Here is a 19,361-nt window from a genome sequence, read left to right as displayed (position 1 = left end):
TTCCTTATTTATAATCAAACGATAATAACTTTGACTAATATTTTACGATGTATTTTTTTTATGATATGCAAAAAATTGGAATTTATAGTATTTTTTGTATAGTTTTTGAATATCTATTTTTATTTTAAAAAAATATTAAATTAATGTAATTTAATTTAACTTTGAAAATTAGTCAAATTGACTTTCAAAAACGCAACATGACAATTAAAAGTGGACAGATGGAGTAAAATGTACAAAATGCAAAAAAAAAAAAGGTAGTAAATTATATAAAATCATAACACGTTATCAATTTGCGCTATTGTTATATTTTTATGTATAAATAGAAGATATTGAACTCTTTTCGATTATTTTATATATTTACTTATTCATATATTTTAAACTTTCTTAGTAAAAATTCGAACTCCGCATAGTAATGTGGTTAAAGAGGTGAATTGAAGGTTGCTATTAGGCTTTTGACTTTGCAAACAATAATTGAGGAGAAAGAAGAAAATTGAAGGGGAAAAAAAGGTGAAAAATATAGTAAGGAGGAGGTGGGCGTGACAGTGAACAGAACAAAATATAAGAGGTAACAAGAAAAATGCCTTTTATCTAAACTTAAAAGAAGAGGCATGCTTTGCCTTTCATCATCATTCATGAAAATTGATAAGACATTTATGTTTAAAACCGGCAAAAAATTAATAAAATAATGTCTTTTTTAAAATTTATTTTGATATGTTTGTTTTTTCCCTGTTGAAACTATGTTATACATGTTTTGCCATCTAAAGGAAATTACCAAGGATTCCTTAGTAAAATGATTACTATAGTATATTTTATAACATAGGAAAGCGAATAATTCAAAGTGGATTATTCTTAAATACCATACACAAAGTGGATACCATTCTATGTTTGTGGCGATGATGTAAATTTTATGTGATGCGAATTAAAATTTAATGTAAGTTGTGATTTTTATTATAATAATGAATTTGAGATTATGATTTGATTAAGTTGAAGTGTTGAACTATCGATATATGTAATGTACTTTACTCGTTTATAGTTAATCATGTTTTACCACATGCAACTTGCCTCTTGCAATATTCTTACAGTAGACAAAGATAATTACTTCAACCTAAGTACTAGGAGTATTATTAGTATTAAATTGGCTGATAAAGCTGACATTTAGAGACATTTCAGCATTTTGAGACAAACTCGTGACCAACCTAATCATTTTTAGTTACGACTTACGAGGATCGAAATAAAATTTAGTGCACAATTAGCTTGTTCTTCTTATTTTGAAATTACACTAAGTATATATGCAATAGTTATTTTATATGTCGGTGAATTAATTGTGACAAAGAATGATTAGAGTTCATATAAAGATAGGCAAATATGATAAATTCAACTTGCTATTATAATTTCAATATGTAGTTTCTTTCACCATCATGATGTACAATGCATCCATTAATTATTATGATTTATGACAATTATAATGAAATAAATTACACATACACTTAACTAAAAAGTTTATTTACCAAATTATGAAGATTTATTATATGAAAATAGATAATAGTTGTCCTTGGTAGCTGGCTAGCACTTTTTTTAGCACTTTCCAGGTTTCTGTCAATTTTGTCATCTGCGCAACAGTACCACACAAACAAGCCTAAAGTAAAATCTCCAAAATAAGTGGAGACATTGTATATTTAGGTCAACAAAAAAATAAATACAATTAATATTTAGAAAAATTTACGTAAATCTCACAAGTTTAGGAGCTAATTACTCATATACACTCTACTTTTGCAATAGTATTACGTATCTTAATAGATTTTGGTACATTCAGATACATCCATATACATGTATCTTAGAATACATGAAATAATGATAATTTATAATTTATTCTAAATATATTGTATCCAAGTGAATTCGCTTGTATATGAGATTATATTATCTACTTTTGAGTTTTACCTTATATATATTCTTTGTCTTTTCTTGTTTAGCCATTTTGCTGAATCAGCAAAATTGTCTACAAGATTAAATTCACATACTTTTACTTCTCTTTCAACTACTTGTTGATATCTATCTAATCGCTTCGTTCTTTTTTGCTTGTATCTAACATTTTCTTAGTCCATTTTCATTCCCCTTGTATGTTTGATTGGCACAGATACTTTTAAAATTAATAGATAGAATAATAATTCAACTACAATGTGCACTTTTTCGTCATTATTTTCAGAATGAATCGTTGCCTGTTTTTCACATTAATTGTCAATTTGCACATAAGTTTTTCAATGTCCAACTACAAAAGCTGCTATTTAGAATTCCCCATCAAAAAATTGGTGCACTGATTATCTCATCATATGCTCAAAAAGAACCTCCAAGATTTGCTCTTCCTATGGAAGGAACTAAAAAACGAAAATTGAGATCATCCACTCCGACGAAGCAAAAGAAATAAGCACTCCACAATTTAATATAACATAATCTCTAACTTATTTATTCCTTTACAATATACTTCGCCAGAATGAGCTACCTCAACCAGTGGCGGCTCAACCTAATTAGTGGCCTAAAGCCAAATATAAGAAATCCAAATTTATTTCTTCTTTTTAATGAAAATGCTTTATTTTTTCTATGGTCTTATACTATATATATACCAAAATATTTTGTAATCTTGTGATCTTAAACATGTCATGTAGAAGTTAAATTTAAAAATTGACAAAAAAGAAAAAAACATTCTTTAATGTTTCAAAACAAACTAAAAGAAACACAAAATATTATTTATTTTTTTGTTAAAAAATAAATATAATAATTTTATTAATACTAAAAAATGAGGCCCTCAAATTTTTGAACCTAAGACGGATGTCTCAGTTTTAAAGGTATCGAGCCGCCCCTGACCTCAACAAAGTTTCTCCTTTTTGAGCGCATATTAACAACCTACATAAACTACTAGTTATTTTATAATTTTTGTCAACATAACGGTAAAACTGCGGTGGCCACTACTTTGCCTGCTCAAAATGTTTGCTCCAACTAAGCGTGTATATACACACCTTCCCTTCGGCCATGCTGACATGGGATTCTCTTCTAGTTACAATCACTATTCACCAACAGTTAACATCTAAATATCTTCAGAGAAAAAATTGTCGAATATGAGACCAAGTAATATTATAACAAGCTCAAATCAGAGCCTTGACAATGTGCGCCCTTACATCAGGATCGGAATATCTAACCTACCAAAACAAAACCTCATGGCCCCAGACGAACATAATCTAATAACCAATCAATAATACAAGGAAGCAGCAAATACATCCTCAAACAACAAAGACAAAAGTCCAAATAGAGAAAATTTAAGGACTAGGAATATGGAAAGGTGCAACAGTGAAACTGATCTGCTCTGAGCTATGCCATCTATTCAAATGCTTCATCATCGTCATCTGGAAGTGGCTGATTAAGTGCTTGTTGAAGCTCCTGTTCATGCCTGAATAAACAGTGTGGTTAAAATTAAAAATCGTACAACGAGAAAACAAAATGTTAAGCACAAGGAGCCTAGCACATCACAAAGCCAAGCAAGCAATAGGGTCGATTTGCATGATCTAAACCTAATAGGAACCTAATACTTGTTGGTATTCTTTAAGATACGAGGGTTGCTCATTATCAAAATCATCAGTTCTAATTCTGATATACATATTAAGATGCAATGAACATTGTCCAACTTTGTTATACATATAAAACAGGGAATATCTGATATTTTCAGAGACTTGCTAACAGTAATCAATTCTATGGAATACTCGTATAAAACTTAGATATTAGCAGAAGTAAAAAATAATGAAGCAACAAAAGTAAACAGAGATCTTACAATGCCTGTGCAGCTAAGTCAATTTGTACTTCTGGGGGAGCAAGTGCAGGTGATTCCACAAAGTGAAGATTACCATCCCTACAAGTAGAACAAGAAATTAGGTTCACATCAACAGTACAAATGAATAGAACAGACAAGATATAGATTTATATTTATGAACATTAATTACCCAGCAAGCTTTCTAGCAAGGTACAGAAAAGGCTTCTCAAAGTTGTAGTTACTCTTTGCTGAGATCTCATAGTATTGCAAATTTTTCTTCCTGTGGAAGGTAACTTGCTTTGCCTTAACCTGCCTGTTCTTCACATCAACTTTGTTTCCACAGAGAACAATGGGGATGTTTTCACAAACCCTGGAAGAAGCAATTGAATAGCATTTCAGATTTCAATTGCATATCATCAATTATAAGTAAGAGTATAATGCTGGCAGCCTATGAAGAGTTCCTCACCGGCAAAGATCTCTATGCCAAGTAGGAACATTCTTGTAGGTCAGACGGGCTGTAACATCAAACATGATAATTGCACATTGCCCATGAATGCTGCACAATTGACATAGAGAAATATGAGAATCAAAAATACAGTCACCAAAAGCTTCAAGCAAGACAATTAATGTCAAGGCAGTCATACAAGTAACAAATGTTTGATGTAAAAAAGGAATAGCAGGTTAAATATGGTATTCTTTGCTTAAAAGAGACGCAAGTGTGAGCACAATTACTGTCACCTCAGATATGATTAACCACATTGTAGAAATACCTATAGTGGCATTTGATGTAGAACACCACAAGTTATCAATTATTCTTCACAAACAAACCAGCATTCCTTAATTCCAATATTTCATCTTTTGGGAAACATGAAACTTCACCCATTTAACTTGACAGTAAAAGTTTTAATCAGAAATAACATCCATCGAGTAGCAGAGCCTTGCATAAACTAAAGGTTTTAACTGCCTAGAATCACTTACTAGTAACCATCTCTGAGACCTCCAAACTTCTCTTGTCCGGCTGTATCCCAGCAATAAAAGCGAATTTTCCCACAATTTGTGAAGAAGTCTAGTGGATGAACTTCCACACCAATAGTGGCTGTATGAAAACAAAACTTAATAAATAATTTACTCATGAGAAACCAACATAATAAAAAACAGAGCGAGAGCCTATTGAAAAGGATAACGACCCAGATTATCAGAAGACTCTATCTGTCAGTACAGGAAATAAAAAACTTACGTTCGTATTTTTTCTCAAATTCACCAGTGAGATGCCTTTTGACAAAAGTCGTCTTCCCTGGAAATCCAATTACAACAGGAACCATTAGGGTACTCTAACAAAAGGAAGCAAGCCACTAATCTCAATGAAACATTCACTTCAATTTACAAAGATCAGATTATCTATGATAAATAGCATTTATCCCATAAATTCAGTGTATACTCATACATTATCAATTAACTATATTGAAATAACTTCCATATTTAAAAACTATTCTGAATCAAAATTTCACACAAGTCAGTAATGTTTTTCAAATGTTTGAAGAAATCAAAACAAAATATCTGTTTGACATCAAAATATTGTCACTGATATTCCCTTCGAAACAAACGATACTAGAAACAAATCTCAGATAAACATAGAAACATACCAGTTCCTCCATCCCCCACAATAACAAGCTTGAAGCTTGGATAATCTACAGTTTGTTGGTTTGGTAAAGCCTGTAATAATAAATTCACAAACATCAACACAAGAAATCAGCCAAAACAGTTACAATTCAACACTGATCACATATCAAATATAACTCATCTACATCTTCATAAACACATCACAATCAAAGTTAAAAATCAACTTCCTAGAAGAACAAAAAGGAGCAATTGGACAACAAAAAAATCAACAAAGTGTATAAGCACCTCAATCTGAAACCTGTGGGGAATTTTGATGCCTCAAAAAAGAAGATAAAACAGATTAAAGACATAGAAGATGGCGTACATACATCTTTAAAGCTTTACGTCTTGGTCACAATATTTGCTATTTATAAAAAAATTCTTTCTTATAGAAAGAATGAATAATTTTTAAATTAATTATTCATATGTAGATTTTCAACAATCAATTTATGTTTGTGAACTCCCATTTTAGAGAATGAATGATTTAACTCTAGAATATACCATCTAAATTCTCCACAGGCTATCTCTCAAAAGAAAGAATATTTTAACAGCCCTATTTTATAATTTCAAATGTTTTAAGCCAAATCCCACCACACGTATCCATACCTCAATCCATATGGATACAAATCCAACACCCAGATACGCATCCAAAGCTTATACACACCTCTATCTCAAACTATTCAGGGTCGATTAGACACCTTAGATCAGTTATCATTCCAAATACAACAAAAAAAACTCGCTACATCTTCAAAAACTCATCCAACCAAAGCTAAAACCAACTTCTAAAACAAAGAAAAGGAACAACTTGACCAAACAAAGCCTATAAACACCTCAATCTCATCATCCCAATACTGATACACAATTTGCAGCTATAAAAGTTCTCCTGTACATAACACTTCCCATTCCAATTATGATAATCTACCAGCCGAGAAGAATAAACTCATCTAAATCCTCTAATACTCATCCAAATCAAAGTTAATACAAAGAAATAAATCCAGCGAATCCTATAAACATCTCAATAATCATCTAATTATCGTTCCAATTCTCGAAAAAAAATCAACTAATTATATGAAAAATAAACGAGATTTACTCACCATTGTCGAAAGTATGAGAAGAAAATTCCTTCAAGATAGAGAGCGGCAGAGCTTTTTTGTGTGTGTGAGGAATGAAAAGCGAAACGGAAGTAGGGTTTATAAATGGGGGAATTCGCTTAAACTTAACGCCAGTCTTTTTTTTATATTCTATTTTTGAATTTCAAAATTTTGTGTATGTGTGTGTTAGAAACATAATAAACTAATGTTTTTTTAAAAAATAAATAAATAAATTCTTTATGTTTGTTTTTAACTTTTGTAAGTTTTAAGCTAATATATTTTGTAATTGGGTCCACTAGGAATGTATTATTGTGTTTAGTCACCCTTGTTGTATTACAAATTACACAAAACTTTGACCGTTTGGCAGAGTAATAGCGGATTTAAGATTTTCATTCGAGAGTTTGAAACATATATATAAAGTAAAAGTGCAAAAATTATGAGATAACAAAAAACGCTGGGCGGTGAATGGCAACATTCATTTTAATCCACTTAATTTTAACTCACATTGTCATGTCTCGTTTAACATTTATTACTATTTCGAGTCCTTTCTAAAATTTATTGTGCTTTTTTTGCCTTCCCCTTCCTCTTTGCAGTGTTCAATTTTTTCTTTCGAATTAATGTCCTTTCAATCATATGTTATCTTTAAAATAATATTTTTCTTCATAAATAATTTTGGAATCTTGATCAAGTTCAAGCACCAACAAAACTCTAATATTAATTAAAAAAAAAACAAATTAATTAATCAAACATAAATTATTAATATACAAAAGTACTTTAATAAAAAAATAATTTTCATAATAACAAATTTTAGAAGTTTAATCAATCACACTATTGATTTTGTTATTTTAGCTTTTAACATATTTACAGTAGTACCTATTCTTATTCCATATTTATAATATAGAATTTTGCATATAATTTATGCAAATATTATTTATGAAAAAAATAAAAGAAACTATCGAGCGTTAGAAAGCCATCACGATCGTAGACATAACTTTGAACCCCTAGACCACTAAATTAAGCTTCTCAATTGTACTAAGGGGGTTCATTTCTTTGTATATAACCATACATATCGAATTTGACTTATAAATACAATGTAATTTTTTCGACGAGGGAATTTGGATGGACCCCCTACTGCCCAAGTAGATCCGTCCCTGTGGTAGAGTATCTAATTATAATGCAAAATATAATGTATTAGTAATACTTGTATTGTTATACTTGCATTAGTTATGCTGAGATTTTTCTTATGCAATGTTTGATTTGATGTACTAAAAATATTAAGCATTGCATAATTTTTTAAAGAAATGTTTTTTTAAAAAAAATATATTGAAATGGATGTGAAAAAAATTTGAGGGACAATTGTATATTTAACATTGTTGATGCATGCGTTAGAATTCATTGCAATACTAATGCATAGAAATTCATGATATTAGTAATTTACTCTTCAATATACAATAACTAATACAAGCATTAATTATGCATAAATTAGAAAAGTGAACTAAACAAAGTACTAGTAACACAACAAAGTGGGAAAGATTATTATTTGAAATTCAATTAGTTTTACTTATTAAACTAACTAATTGAATGCCTGATGTAAAAAGTGGCCTTTTGGCTTACATTTTAGTTTCTAGCTAGGTTGATGTTTTTGTTGTATCTTAAATTTCGATTCCAACATATAAAATTGAGCGAGAAATGTTTATTTTGAGTTTTTATTAGGGGATATTTTCGTCGATCTTGATTTTATAAATTGTCAGTTTTTTGTCTTTTCAAACGAAGTCAGACATTTTTCTTATTTTTAAGTGGCAAAAATTGTATAACGTTTTCAAAAACGTTTTTTTAGGCGAGTCCTGAGGAAGTTTTGAGGTGGGGCATACTAAAACGCTCTGGGGTGCAAATTAAAAACGTACATTCATAGGGCGTGAGTCCTAGAATTTTGGGTGTAAGCTCCTAGCGTAAAAACATAAACCTTGGGCGTAAAAATCGTACGCCTTGGGCCTTTTTTTAAAAAATTATTATTATTTTTGAACTTCTTTTTTTTTATTGAAATCATATTTTTTTTTTTGTGTAATGATATTTCTCAAATAGTAATTGTAATAGTACCTCTTTCTTCATTATTGGTTATTAATACATTTCTCAATAAAAAATATAATGTTTTTTTCTATATATTATAGGTTATTAATTTAAATTTATTTGTAGTAATTGAAAGTTTAACTTTTACTTTCTTCTTAGTAATAAAATTATAAAAAAGAATATACATGAGACCACGTCCGTAGATTCATAAAACTTATGTCTCATGTCTCGAAGCTTACGTCTCGCTCCAAACTATATAAAACATCTCGCCTCACACCCCCGCCTTCTAAAACACTACTCCAACCCTTTTAGCTTGATCTAGGCCCAATACACCGTCCAATATTCCAGTTTAAGAACCTCAGCCCGCTATGGACAGTTATGGGCCCATAATTGTCAAGAAAATTACACCGTCAACTCCTTTTAGAAATATTCATTTTAAAAATATATATTTCATATATTATTAATATTTAAATAAAAAATATTATATGATAATTTGGAATCTAAATTAATTTTAAGATTTATTTAGAATTCTTATTTGGCATACAAAAAATAAAAAAGATACTTTTACTGCTTTCTTTGTCCTCACTATTTTCACCTCGTTCTCTGTCAACATCATTGAAGCAATTTGAGACAATCATCAACAGTGACTCTTTACTCATTTTTTTTTTAAAAAAATTATACTAATTAATCTCATAAGAAAATAATACATAACTTATTAAATATTTTTCGCATTATAAAAAAGTGCTTGGATAGATGCTTTAGACGATGTGTTATCTTTTTAGTTCATTCCAGCAACAACACAAATTAATTGAAAACAAACTTTGATCAAATATCATATGTACTTCAATTTAAATAATACTTAAAGTCTATAGTACCAAAATATTTGAACGTTATTTCAAAGAAATAAATCTTAGATCCGTAAAACGTATTTTAAAAACTAAAAATAAAAAGAAATATGATATGACAAATATGATAAATTTAACTGGCTATTATAATTTCAATATGTAATTTATTTGATCAGTACAATGCATCTATTAATCATGACAATTAATGAGATACATTGCACATACACGTAACTACAAAGTTTATTTCCCAAACTATGAAGATTTATCATCAAAATAGACAATAATAGCCCTTGGTAGCTTGCTAGTACACTTTTAGCATTTTTCAACCCTCATTACCGTCAATTTTGCCATCTGCGTAGCAATACCACAAAACAAGTCTAAAGTCAAATTTTCAATTTAAGTTGCACTGTAAAAATTATATGGAGACATTGCAACTCTGGTCAACTAATAAATTAATACAATATGGATAAAAAAAACTGACAATTCCTCGAATATATACATCATATTCCTATTCTTTTTCAAATTATAAAAATCCTTTAAAATTTAAGAATTTCAGATATATTTCTCAATATCTCGATAAATTCCATCATGATATATATTTTTTGTTGAGACAAGACACACATATTTCAATACATCGCGTAAAAATGATGTATTCGAGGATAGGAGAAAGAGTGAGGAAAATAAAAAAAATTGTACATTTTTTCAAAATAGAGTCAACAAAGTGTAAATTAGAAATTGAAAAAAATACTGAATTGAAAGTCAAACTACCATAGTTGCATACTTGCTTGGTTTTTTTAATTTCCTATTTGGTGTTCGAAATCCACATTAAAAACTCGATTAAATCTGAATTATGTAATGCAGAGCCCATTCTTGTTGAAACAAAGTTAAAAGGAGTTTGAAATATGAAATAAGACAAACTAAAAAACAAAGAAATGGAAAAGGTAAAGAAAAAAGGAAACTTAATTACCTGGTCCGCACCTAATGTTGCACTTCCCATCACAACGAGCGTACTCTCTCGCTGAAAAAATAACAAATTAGTACCGCTAAAATACTATATAAAGCTGAACTGAACGCTATGATTATAAAAAAAATAAAAATAGGAAACGGGAGATCGAAATGATTACATACGTGGGAGACCAACACAAGCAGTATTGCAATTGTCCCAGCAATTGACGCCCTGAGATGCGACGCCGACGGTGTCGGTGTTGGCCGATAAAAGGATGATAAACACCATAGCCATAGCTGCCACTGAATTCATTTTCTTACTTTCCATTGTTTTCTTATTAATCTCTCTATGCTTTTTAGTGTTATAGTATGAAGATATAAGACTATATTTTCCTTCAATGGAAAGCTCATTTATATATTGGTGGTCACTTTTATTAGTGCCGTAGTGGACAAGTGGGATACAGGATATTGTTATTTTTTTCATTCCACCAATTTTGACCGTTTAAGTAAACTTTGACTGAAATATATAACAAACTTTATTTTGACCTAATAATACGTGATCAATTCATTAAATTTAATGGGATATTCTATTTATACACTTGAATTATGATTGATTAAGATGAGTGTGTCCACTAAAGATAAAAGATGACATATTTTATTTAGTTAACTTAATTGTCTAATATACAAATGAAAAAAATTGCAATTTTTTCTTCAAAACTTGAATTGAAATTGTCTATTTTCAATCGAAACATGATTTAGTTAAAGTGTATAATAAAGTTATTCCGATAATTTTAAGGAGCTGAGTATGCATTAAGCATTTTATTTTTATATGGACTAGATTAGATCTTCTTTTCAGTCTAACTTTAAAAAAAATTAGAGAACTAGTTTAAAATGCTTGATACTGTAAGTTGAGAAAACAGAAAACTAGTAGTCTTTGTCGTTCCAGAGCCCTTTGAAATATTGTTTTTTTAAACGGATACAAATTAAATAAATTACAATCAGCGGCGAAGCAAGAATTGAAATTAAATGTTGAAAAAATAAATTAAAAAGTTAAGTTCTTGTGTGACTCTCATATCACCGAGTTTCTTATTTTATTACATAGTCAAACTTCGTAAGTTGTAGTTTGACCTTATTTTTTTTAAAAAAATATATTATTATTACTATATTTTACATAATTGGAGGTTGGAGAAAGAGATTACTAGAGGTGAATCGGAATCTAATCAACAAACTTTCGTTTAGATAATCAAAAGCAAGTAAACTATTACTCCCTCTATTATGGTAAAATATCATGAACATTGTATTCTGATAATACATTGTATTCATATATTGTCTCCAAAGTTAAAAACTTTCTTAAATGAACTTCCACCCTTAAGCCTCACAAATTAGTTACCATCACTATTAACAAACAGTTGACATTTAAGTATCTTCAGTCAAAAAATTGTCGGATATGTGACCAAGTAATATTATAACAAGCACAAAACAGAGCCTCGATAATGTGCCCCTTCCATCAGGGTCGGCATAACTAACCTAACAAAACAAAGCCTCGTGGCCGCAGACAAACATATCTAATAACCAATCAATAATACAAGGAAGCAACAAATAGATCCTCAAATAACAAAGACAAAAGTCCAAATAGAGAAAAATTTGGGAAGGTGCAACGGTGAAACTGATCTGCTCTGAGCTATGCCATCTATTCAAATGCTTCATCATCGTCATCTGGAAGTGGCTGATTAAGGGCTTGTTGAAGCTCCTGTTCATGCCTGAATAAACAGAGTAGTCAAAATTAAAAATCGTACAAGAAAACAAAATGTTAAGCACAAGGAGCCTAGCTCATCACATAACCAAGCAAACAACAGGGTCAACTTGCATGACCCAAACCTAACAGGAACCTAATACTTATTAGTATTCTTTAAGATACAAGGGTTGCTCATGATCAAAATCGTTACATATTAAGATGCAATGAGCATTGGCTAACTTTGATATACATATAAAGAAGTGAATATCTGATATTATCACAGATTTGCTGACACTTCTTAATTCTATGGAATACTCATATAAAACTTAGATATTAGTAGAAACAAAAAATAATGAAGCACCAAAAGTAAACAGAGCTCTTACAGTGCCTGTGCAGCTAAGTCAATTTGTACTTCTGGGGGAGCAAGTGCAGGTGATTCCACAAAGTGAAGATTACCATCCCTACAAGTAGGACAAGAAATTAGGTTCAATACATCAAAAGTATATATGACAAGAGCAGACATGAAATAAATTTATATTTATGAACATTAATTACCCAGCAAGCTTTCTAGCAAGGTACAGAAAAGGCTTCTCAAAGTTGTAGTTACTCTTTGCCGAGATCTCATAGTATTGCAAATTTTTCTTCCTGTGGAAGGTAACTTGCTTTGCCTTAACCTGCCTGTTCTTCACATCAACTTTGTTTCCACAGAGAACAATGGGGATGTTTTCACAAACCCTGGAAAAAGTAATTGAATAGCATTTCAGATTTCAATTGCATATCATCAATTATAAGTAAAGAGTATAATGCTGGCAGCTTATGAAGAGTTCCTCACCTGCAAAGATCTCTATGCCAAGTAGGAACATTCTTGTAGGTCAGACGGGCTGTAACATCGAACATGATAATTGCACATTGCCCATGAATGCTGCACAATTGACATGGAGAAATATGAGAAGACAAAATACAGTCACCAAAAGCTTCAAGCAAGACAATTAATGTCAAGGCGGTCATACAAGTAACAAGTGTTTGATGTAAAAAAAGGAATAGCAGGGTAAATATGGTATTCTGAGCTCAAAAGAGACGCGGATGTGAGCACAATTACTGTCACCTCAGATATGATAACCACATTGTAGAAATACCTATAATGGCATTTGATGTAGAACACCACAAGTAATCAATGATTTTTCACAAACAATCCAGCATTCCTTAATACCAATATTTCATCGTTTGGGAAACATGAAACTTTACCCATTTAACACTCAAGGATTTGATAGTAAAAGTTTTAATCAGAAATAACATCCATCGAGCAGCAGAGCCTTGCAGAAACTAAAGGTTTTAACTGCCTAGAATCACTTACTAGTAACCATCTCTGAGACCTCCAAACTTCTCTTGTCCGGCTGTATCCCAGCAATAAAAGCGAATTTTCCCACAATTTGTGAAGAAGTCTAGTGGATGCACCTCCACACCAATAGTGGCTGTATGAAAAAAAAACTTAATAAATAATTCACTCACGAGAAACCAACATAATGAGAAACAGCGCGAGCCTATTGAAAAGGATAATGACCCAGATTATCTAAACACTTCTGTCAGTACAACAAATCAAAAACTTACGTTCATATTTTTTCTCGAATTCACCAGTGAGATGTCTTTTGACAAAAGTTGTCTTCCCTGGAAATCCAATTACAACAGGAACCATTAGGGTACTCTAACAAAAGGAAGCAAGCCACTAATCTCAATGAAACATTCACTTCAATTTACAAAGATCAGATTGTCTACTATAAATAGCATTTATCCCATAAATTCAGTGTTTACTCATACATTACTTAACTATATTGAAATAGCTTTCATATTTAAGAACTATTCCGAAATCAAAATTTTCTCACTAGTTAGTAATGTTTTTCAAATGTTTGAAGAAATCAAAACAAAATATCTGTTTGACATCAAAATAATGTTATTCTCTTCGAAACAAATCCCAGATAAACATAGAAACATACCAGTTCCTCCATCCCCCACAATAACAAGCTTGAAGCTTGGATAATCTACAGTTTGTTGGTTTGGTAAAGCCTGTAATAATAAATTCACAAACATCAACACAAGAAATAAGCCAAAACATTAACAATTCAACACTGATCACATATCAAATATAACTCATCTACATCTTCAAAAACACATCACAATCAAAGTTAAAAACCAACTTCCTAGAAGAACAAAAAGGAGCAATTGGACCAAAAAAAAATCAATAAAGCGTATAAGCACCTCAATCTGAGTCCTAAGTTGCACTTTGCCCCCATCAACACGACACAAGGGTTGGGGACCTAATTTTTCCTTATATATATATACTCCCATCAAAATAGAAGATAAAACAGATTTAAGACACCAAAGATGGCATACATGCATCTTTTAAAGCTTTTCCTCTTGGTCAATATTTTATGTTTCTTAACTCCCATCTTAGAGAATGAATGATATAACTCCAGAACATACCATCTAAGTTCTCCACGGGAAATCTCTCAAAAGAGAGAGTATATTTTTTGAGTAAAAGGAATATTTTAACAGCCCTATTTTATCATTTCAACGTTTTAAGCCAAATCCCAGTACACGTATCCATATGGATACAAATCCAACAGTCAGATACGCATCCAAAACTTATACACAACTCAATCTCAAACTATTCAGGGTCAATTAGACACCATCTTATGTATATAAAGATCAGTTATCATTCCAATCCCGACAAAAAAAAACTCACCTACCAAAGCTAACCCAACTTCTAAAACAAAGAAAAGGAACAACTACCAAACAAATCCAGTAAACATCTCAATCTCATCATCCCAGTATATAAACAATTTGCAGCTATAAAAATTTTCATGTTAGCCGCGAAGAATAAACTCATCTACATCCTCAAATATTCATCCAAATCAAAGTTAATACAAAAAAAAAAATTCCAGCCAATCGTATAAACACCTCAATGATTATCTAATTATCATTCCAATTCTCGAAAAAAAAAAAGAAAATCAAGTAATTATATGAAAATTAAATGAGATTTACTCACCATTATCGAAAGGATGAGAAGAAAAATCCGAGAGCGGCAGAGGTTTTTTGTTTGTGAGGAAAAAGAGAAACGGAAGTAGGGTTTATAAATTGGGGAATTTGCTTAAATTTGACGCCAGTCTTTTTTTTATATTCTATTTTTGAATTTCTAAATTTTTTTTGTGTGTGTGTGTGTTTTTTGTGTGTGTGTGTGTTTGAGTGGAAACTAAATAAAGTAATGTCTTTAAAAAAAATGGAAAAATTCTTTTAGCAAGAAAATTTAGTCAGAATTTGATCAGAATGGAAAAATAATATATTTTATATTATGTTATTTTATTTTTTTTAGCAGTTTTACTCTTTTAATTTTAAAACTTTTTAATTAAAAAATGGAAAAAAATCAATTTATTTTAAAATATTTTTTTTATATACTTTTTAAATTTCTGGCCATTAGCACTACCCTTAAAAAAAATAATTTTTTTCTTTATATTTGTTTTACTTTTGTAAGTTTTAAGCTAATATATTTTGTAATTGGGTCCACTAGAAATGTATTATTGTGTTTAATGTCCCTTGTTGTATTACAAATTACACAAAACTTTGAGTGAGAAATATAATTATTTGTAAGGCGTACAAAATTGAATGAAATTTCGATTAAATCGCAAATTAAGTTAGATCGAAAAAAATAATTCGACTAATGGTTTGGTATCGAAAAAAAAACTCTGATTATATATGAGTTGGTTTGGTTTAAACCAAAAAAACTCGACTCGAGACCAAACCAAGCTGACATTATATATATAATTTCTAAAATTTATTTTATACATAAAATATTAATTTTGATATAATTTCTAAATATTTCTTATACCTTTTTATAATTTTTATCTTTTAATATATTATTTCAAGTTTTTTTAGACTTAAAATTTTGAATAATCCAATAAATATTTTAGTTCATAGATATTAGTAACTCTATAAAGCTTAATTCAAAATCAAATCAATACTAATGCTAGCAAAAAAAAATAAAAATCAACACAAAAAAGATAATAATGTTGAATATTTGTTCTTTAGTTTTACATTGTTTAGACATTTAAAATATATATCATAATTTTAATTATTTTTCAATGTTTAATCATGTTGTTAATACTTATTAGATTTACTTTAGCATGATTTAGTACTTTTTAAATTATGATCATTTTCATTATGACTTATTAATTTGCTATATTTATTTTTTGCGATTTCACTATTATTTTTATTAATGAATATTTTTGTATCATTTGTCATTACTCATCTCATATTTTTTGTGTGTGTTTTTTTTAAAGAAATACCTTTGATAGTTGTTTTTGGTAGAACTGAAGAAATATTTAAGGCACAAGTTAACTATATGTACGTGAAATCCGGAGAAACCCGAAATAACTTGAGTCTTAATAGTTTGATTTGATTTAAAAATTTGACACAAATAATTTGATTTGTTATTTGAAAAAATCAAACCAATCCAGCCATATATGCTCCTAATTATTTGCAAGTTCAATTAGTTATACTTTAAACTAATTGAATTGCCTGATGTAAAAAGTGGCCTTTTGGCTTCCATTTTAGTTTCTATTTGTTGAGTCTTAAATTTCGATTCCAACATTTGAACTTAGCGACAAATGCCTATTTTGAGTTTTGTGTAAGGGAATTTTTTGTTATTTTTCTGTCGGTTTTATAAATTGTCAGTTTTTTATCCTTTCAAACGGAGTCTATCATTTTTCTTATTTTTATGTAACAAACATTTCTTTTCTTTTTTATTTATTTTTATGTTTTACGCCTTTATTTGATATTGTCTTCGTCCACTTTTAATTGTCATAGTTTTCCTTTCTAGCGTAAAACTATAAGAAATTTGACTAACATTTTATGTTGTATTTTTTTTATATGTAACAAATTGTAATTTATAGTATTTTTCATATAGTTTTTGAATATCTAATTTTTTAATTTAAAATATCGATTTAATGTAATCTAATTTAACATTAAAAATTAGTCAAATTAACTTTCGAAAAGCGCAGCATGACAATTATAAAGTGGAAGGAAAGAGTAACTAGTTATTAGTAGAGTATGCAAAGACTTTTACTGAAGTTTAATAAGAAAGGGACGTTTGATAGAGTGTTGTATTAGTAAAAATAATGCATGTATTAACTCTGTGCATTCATAATATCTTGTTTGGTACATTTTTGCATGTTATGTATGACTAATATTGTGTACTAAGGTGTGTATTACTTATACCATGAATTTCTAGGTCTTAATATTGTAGTGAGTTTTAATGCATACATTAGCATGGTTAAAGACCTCATTGCCCCTCAAAATCTCTTTTACATTTTTTTCACCATAATCGTGAAAGGTATTTTTGTAAATAAATATTTTTATGCAATGCATGTTATTTTTAATACACCAAATCAAATAATGCATAAGAAATAATCTATATATAATTAATACAGTATTATCAATACACTCTATTTGACGTTTTTTTTAGGAAAAATTAGTAAACTAGTCAAAAACAATAACATGATTAGTAAAAAAATCCATACTTTATAAATATTAATAAAAATGTCAAAAATGTCATTATTTTAAAAACTTTATGTATCCTAATTTTCTTCCTACTTTATCTCCCATTGACAATTACACGTTTTCAATTAATTATCTCTCATATTTTTTTTAAAAAAAAACTTCTCTCTCATATTTATCTTTTCAGATTCCTAATTCTCTCTCTTATTAAAAAAAAAAGATCCCTCTCTCATCTTTATCTTTTTAGATTATCCTCCAACATTCAAGTTGCCCATATATCTCTTCCGTAAATTTTGATTTTTTTTTTCAGAAATTAAATCAACAACAATCCCTTTGATTAAGGTATTAATATTTATCCTATTTTTAGATTTCTTTTCTGATTTTATTTTTGTTTAAATCTTTAAAGATTGTTGTTTGTAGTTGAAATTTCGGTTAGGGTTCACTCTCCATTGGCTGAATCCAAGAGGCTTACTAGAGGTATCCAACTTAATCAACAAATTGCTAGCGATTTTCCATCCTTTAATCTATTTATTACTCAAGGGATAATGTAGGATCCGCTGCTAAAATGAGGGAAGAGAGACGATCAGAACATTTACAGGACTCAATCGGCGTGCAAACCCTTCCTCAAATTTAGAACGGAAATGTAGAATCTTCATCTACTCGTGGGGATCTTGAAAAAGATAACGAAGAAAGAATAGTTGTCGAAGAGGATGGAAACGAAGAGGTATTTAATTATTTTTGCATGTTCAATTTTTAGCATGTTGAGTTGAAGTTGTTAAAGAACAATTTTTTTTCAATAATTTTATTTTAGACTGCAGTTTTATCTATATTTTTTTTGTATTCAAAATCCATTTAGTATGTGTATTGATATTGATTAGATTTGCAAATGTTTTTGGACAATGTGCACGTTTGTTAGTATGTATTTTGTATTCCCAATTTTATTTTGTTTTTGTATTTTGGGGATATTTTTGTTAGCTCTGTTAATAGCAACAGCTAAAAGCAAAGAAGCATGAAGAATATCATATTGTTTTTTACTGTCATTATATAAAGCAGGTGGCATGAATTAAATTTCAACAGAGGTTTTATAAAGTAAATCTTTAAGAATACTATTAAACAATTAGTTTGTATCCAATCAAGTAAGATACATATTAACTTGTTAATTTGTATTCCTTTTAAACAATTAGTGATGCTAGTTCAGATTGTATTCATTTCTTATTATTTGATTGTTTCGTATTCATTAGTTTAGTTGTGTTGTGTGCTCTATAAGTTACTTTTTTACATGTCTTTGTATTCATTATGCTTTGTGTATCATTTTATAGTTATGGACATTGTGGGAGTCTTGTTTGTATCCAGTAAAGTAAAGATACATATAAACTTTATACATTTATTTAGTTGTTTAAACAAATAGTAATGCCATTTGATTTTTTACTAAGTTAAAGTAAAGATACATATTAAATGTATTCATTGTATTCATGCACTTTTGTTTCATTGTTTTGTATTCATTATTTCACATTTGGTGTATTCATTAAATCATAATAATTATTGTATATGTCAGGTTTGATTTATAAGTTACATTATTGTATAAATTTGTTTTTATGTGATGTAGTTTATAAGTTACATTATGGCATAATTTATATATTTATATGCTTGCCAAGTTAAATATTTTTTCTTACAAA

At 29.4% G+C, this 19,361-nt stretch overlaps 2 protein-coding genes and 1 long non-coding RNA gene across 3 annotated transcripts; all 3 read right to left on the bottom strand.

Moving 5' to 3' along the window:
* Nucleotides 1-3,086: 3,086 nt before the first annotated feature.
* On the bottom strand, nucleotides 3,087-15,324 carry LOC125877510 (GTP-binding nuclear protein Ran2). The gene is made up of 9 exons (XM_049558786.1): nucleotides 15,182-15,324; nucleotides 14,130-14,199; nucleotides 13,747-13,803; nucleotides 13,493-13,610; nucleotides 12,971-13,060; nucleotides 12,694-12,873; nucleotides 12,522-12,599; nucleotides 12,056-12,163; nucleotides 3,087-3,331 (listed from the first exon to the last, which is right to left on the bottom strand). Exons 1-8 carry the CDS (start codon nucleotides 15,182-15,184, stop codon nucleotides 12,094-12,096), a joined length of 666 nt encoding a protein of 221 aa, XP_049414743.1. The 5' UTR covers nucleotides 15,185-15,324; the 3' UTR covers nucleotides 3,087-3,331; nucleotides 12,056-12,093.
* Nucleotides 3,229-6,680, bottom strand: LOC125877501 (GTP-binding nuclear protein Ran2). Its single transcript, XM_049558779.1, has 8 exons — nucleotides 6,550-6,680; nucleotides 5,440-5,509; nucleotides 5,034-5,090; nucleotides 4,775-4,892; nucleotides 4,263-4,352; nucleotides 3,987-4,166; nucleotides 3,818-3,895; nucleotides 3,229-3,439 (listed from the first exon to the last, which is right to left on the bottom strand). Exons 1-8 carry the CDS (start codon nucleotides 6,550-6,552, stop codon nucleotides 3,370-3,372), a joined length of 666 nt encoding a protein of 221 aa, XP_049414736.1. The 5' UTR covers nucleotides 6,553-6,680; the 3' UTR covers nucleotides 3,229-3,369.
* On the bottom strand, nucleotides 9,591-10,790 carry LOC125877543 (uncharacterized). The gene is made up of 3 exons (XR_007447619.1): nucleotides 10,587-10,790; nucleotides 10,426-10,476; nucleotides 9,591-9,809 (listed from the first exon to the last, which is right to left on the bottom strand). It is a non-coding gene; the product is annotated as an uncharacterized LOC125877543 (long non-coding RNA).
* Nucleotides 15,325-19,361: the final 4,037 nt, after the last annotated feature.

The sequence above is a fragment of the Solanum stenotomum genome, chromosome 1 (assembly GCF_019186545.1).
Source record: "Solanum stenotomum isolate F172 chromosome 1, ASM1918654v1, whole genome shotgun sequence".
NCBI classification, from domain to species: Eukaryota; Viridiplantae; Streptophyta; class Magnoliopsida; order Solanales; family Solanaceae; genus Solanum; species Solanum stenotomum.
This window is presented reverse-complemented; position numbering and strand designations above follow the sequence as displayed.

Coding starts and splice junctions, on each gene's coding strand:
- LOC125877510 (XM_049558786.1), bottom strand. Junction 12,874..12,970: donor TGGCATAGAGATCTTTGCAG/GTGAGGAACTCT, acceptor TACTTTTTCCAG/GGTTTGTGAAAACATCCCCA. Junction 12,600..12,693: donor CTTGCTAGAAAGCTTGCTGG/GTAATTAATGTT, acceptor TCCTACTTGTAG/GGATGGTAATCTTCACTTTG.
- LOC125877501 (XM_049558779.1), bottom strand. Junction 4,167..4,262: donor TGGCATAGAGATCTTTGCCG/GTGAGGAACTCT, acceptor TGCTTCTTCCAG/GGTTTGTGAAAACATCCCCA. Junction 3,440..3,817: donor GACTTAGCTGCACAGGCATT/GTAAGATCTCTG, acceptor CTGTTTATTCAG/GCATGAACAGGAGCTTCAAC.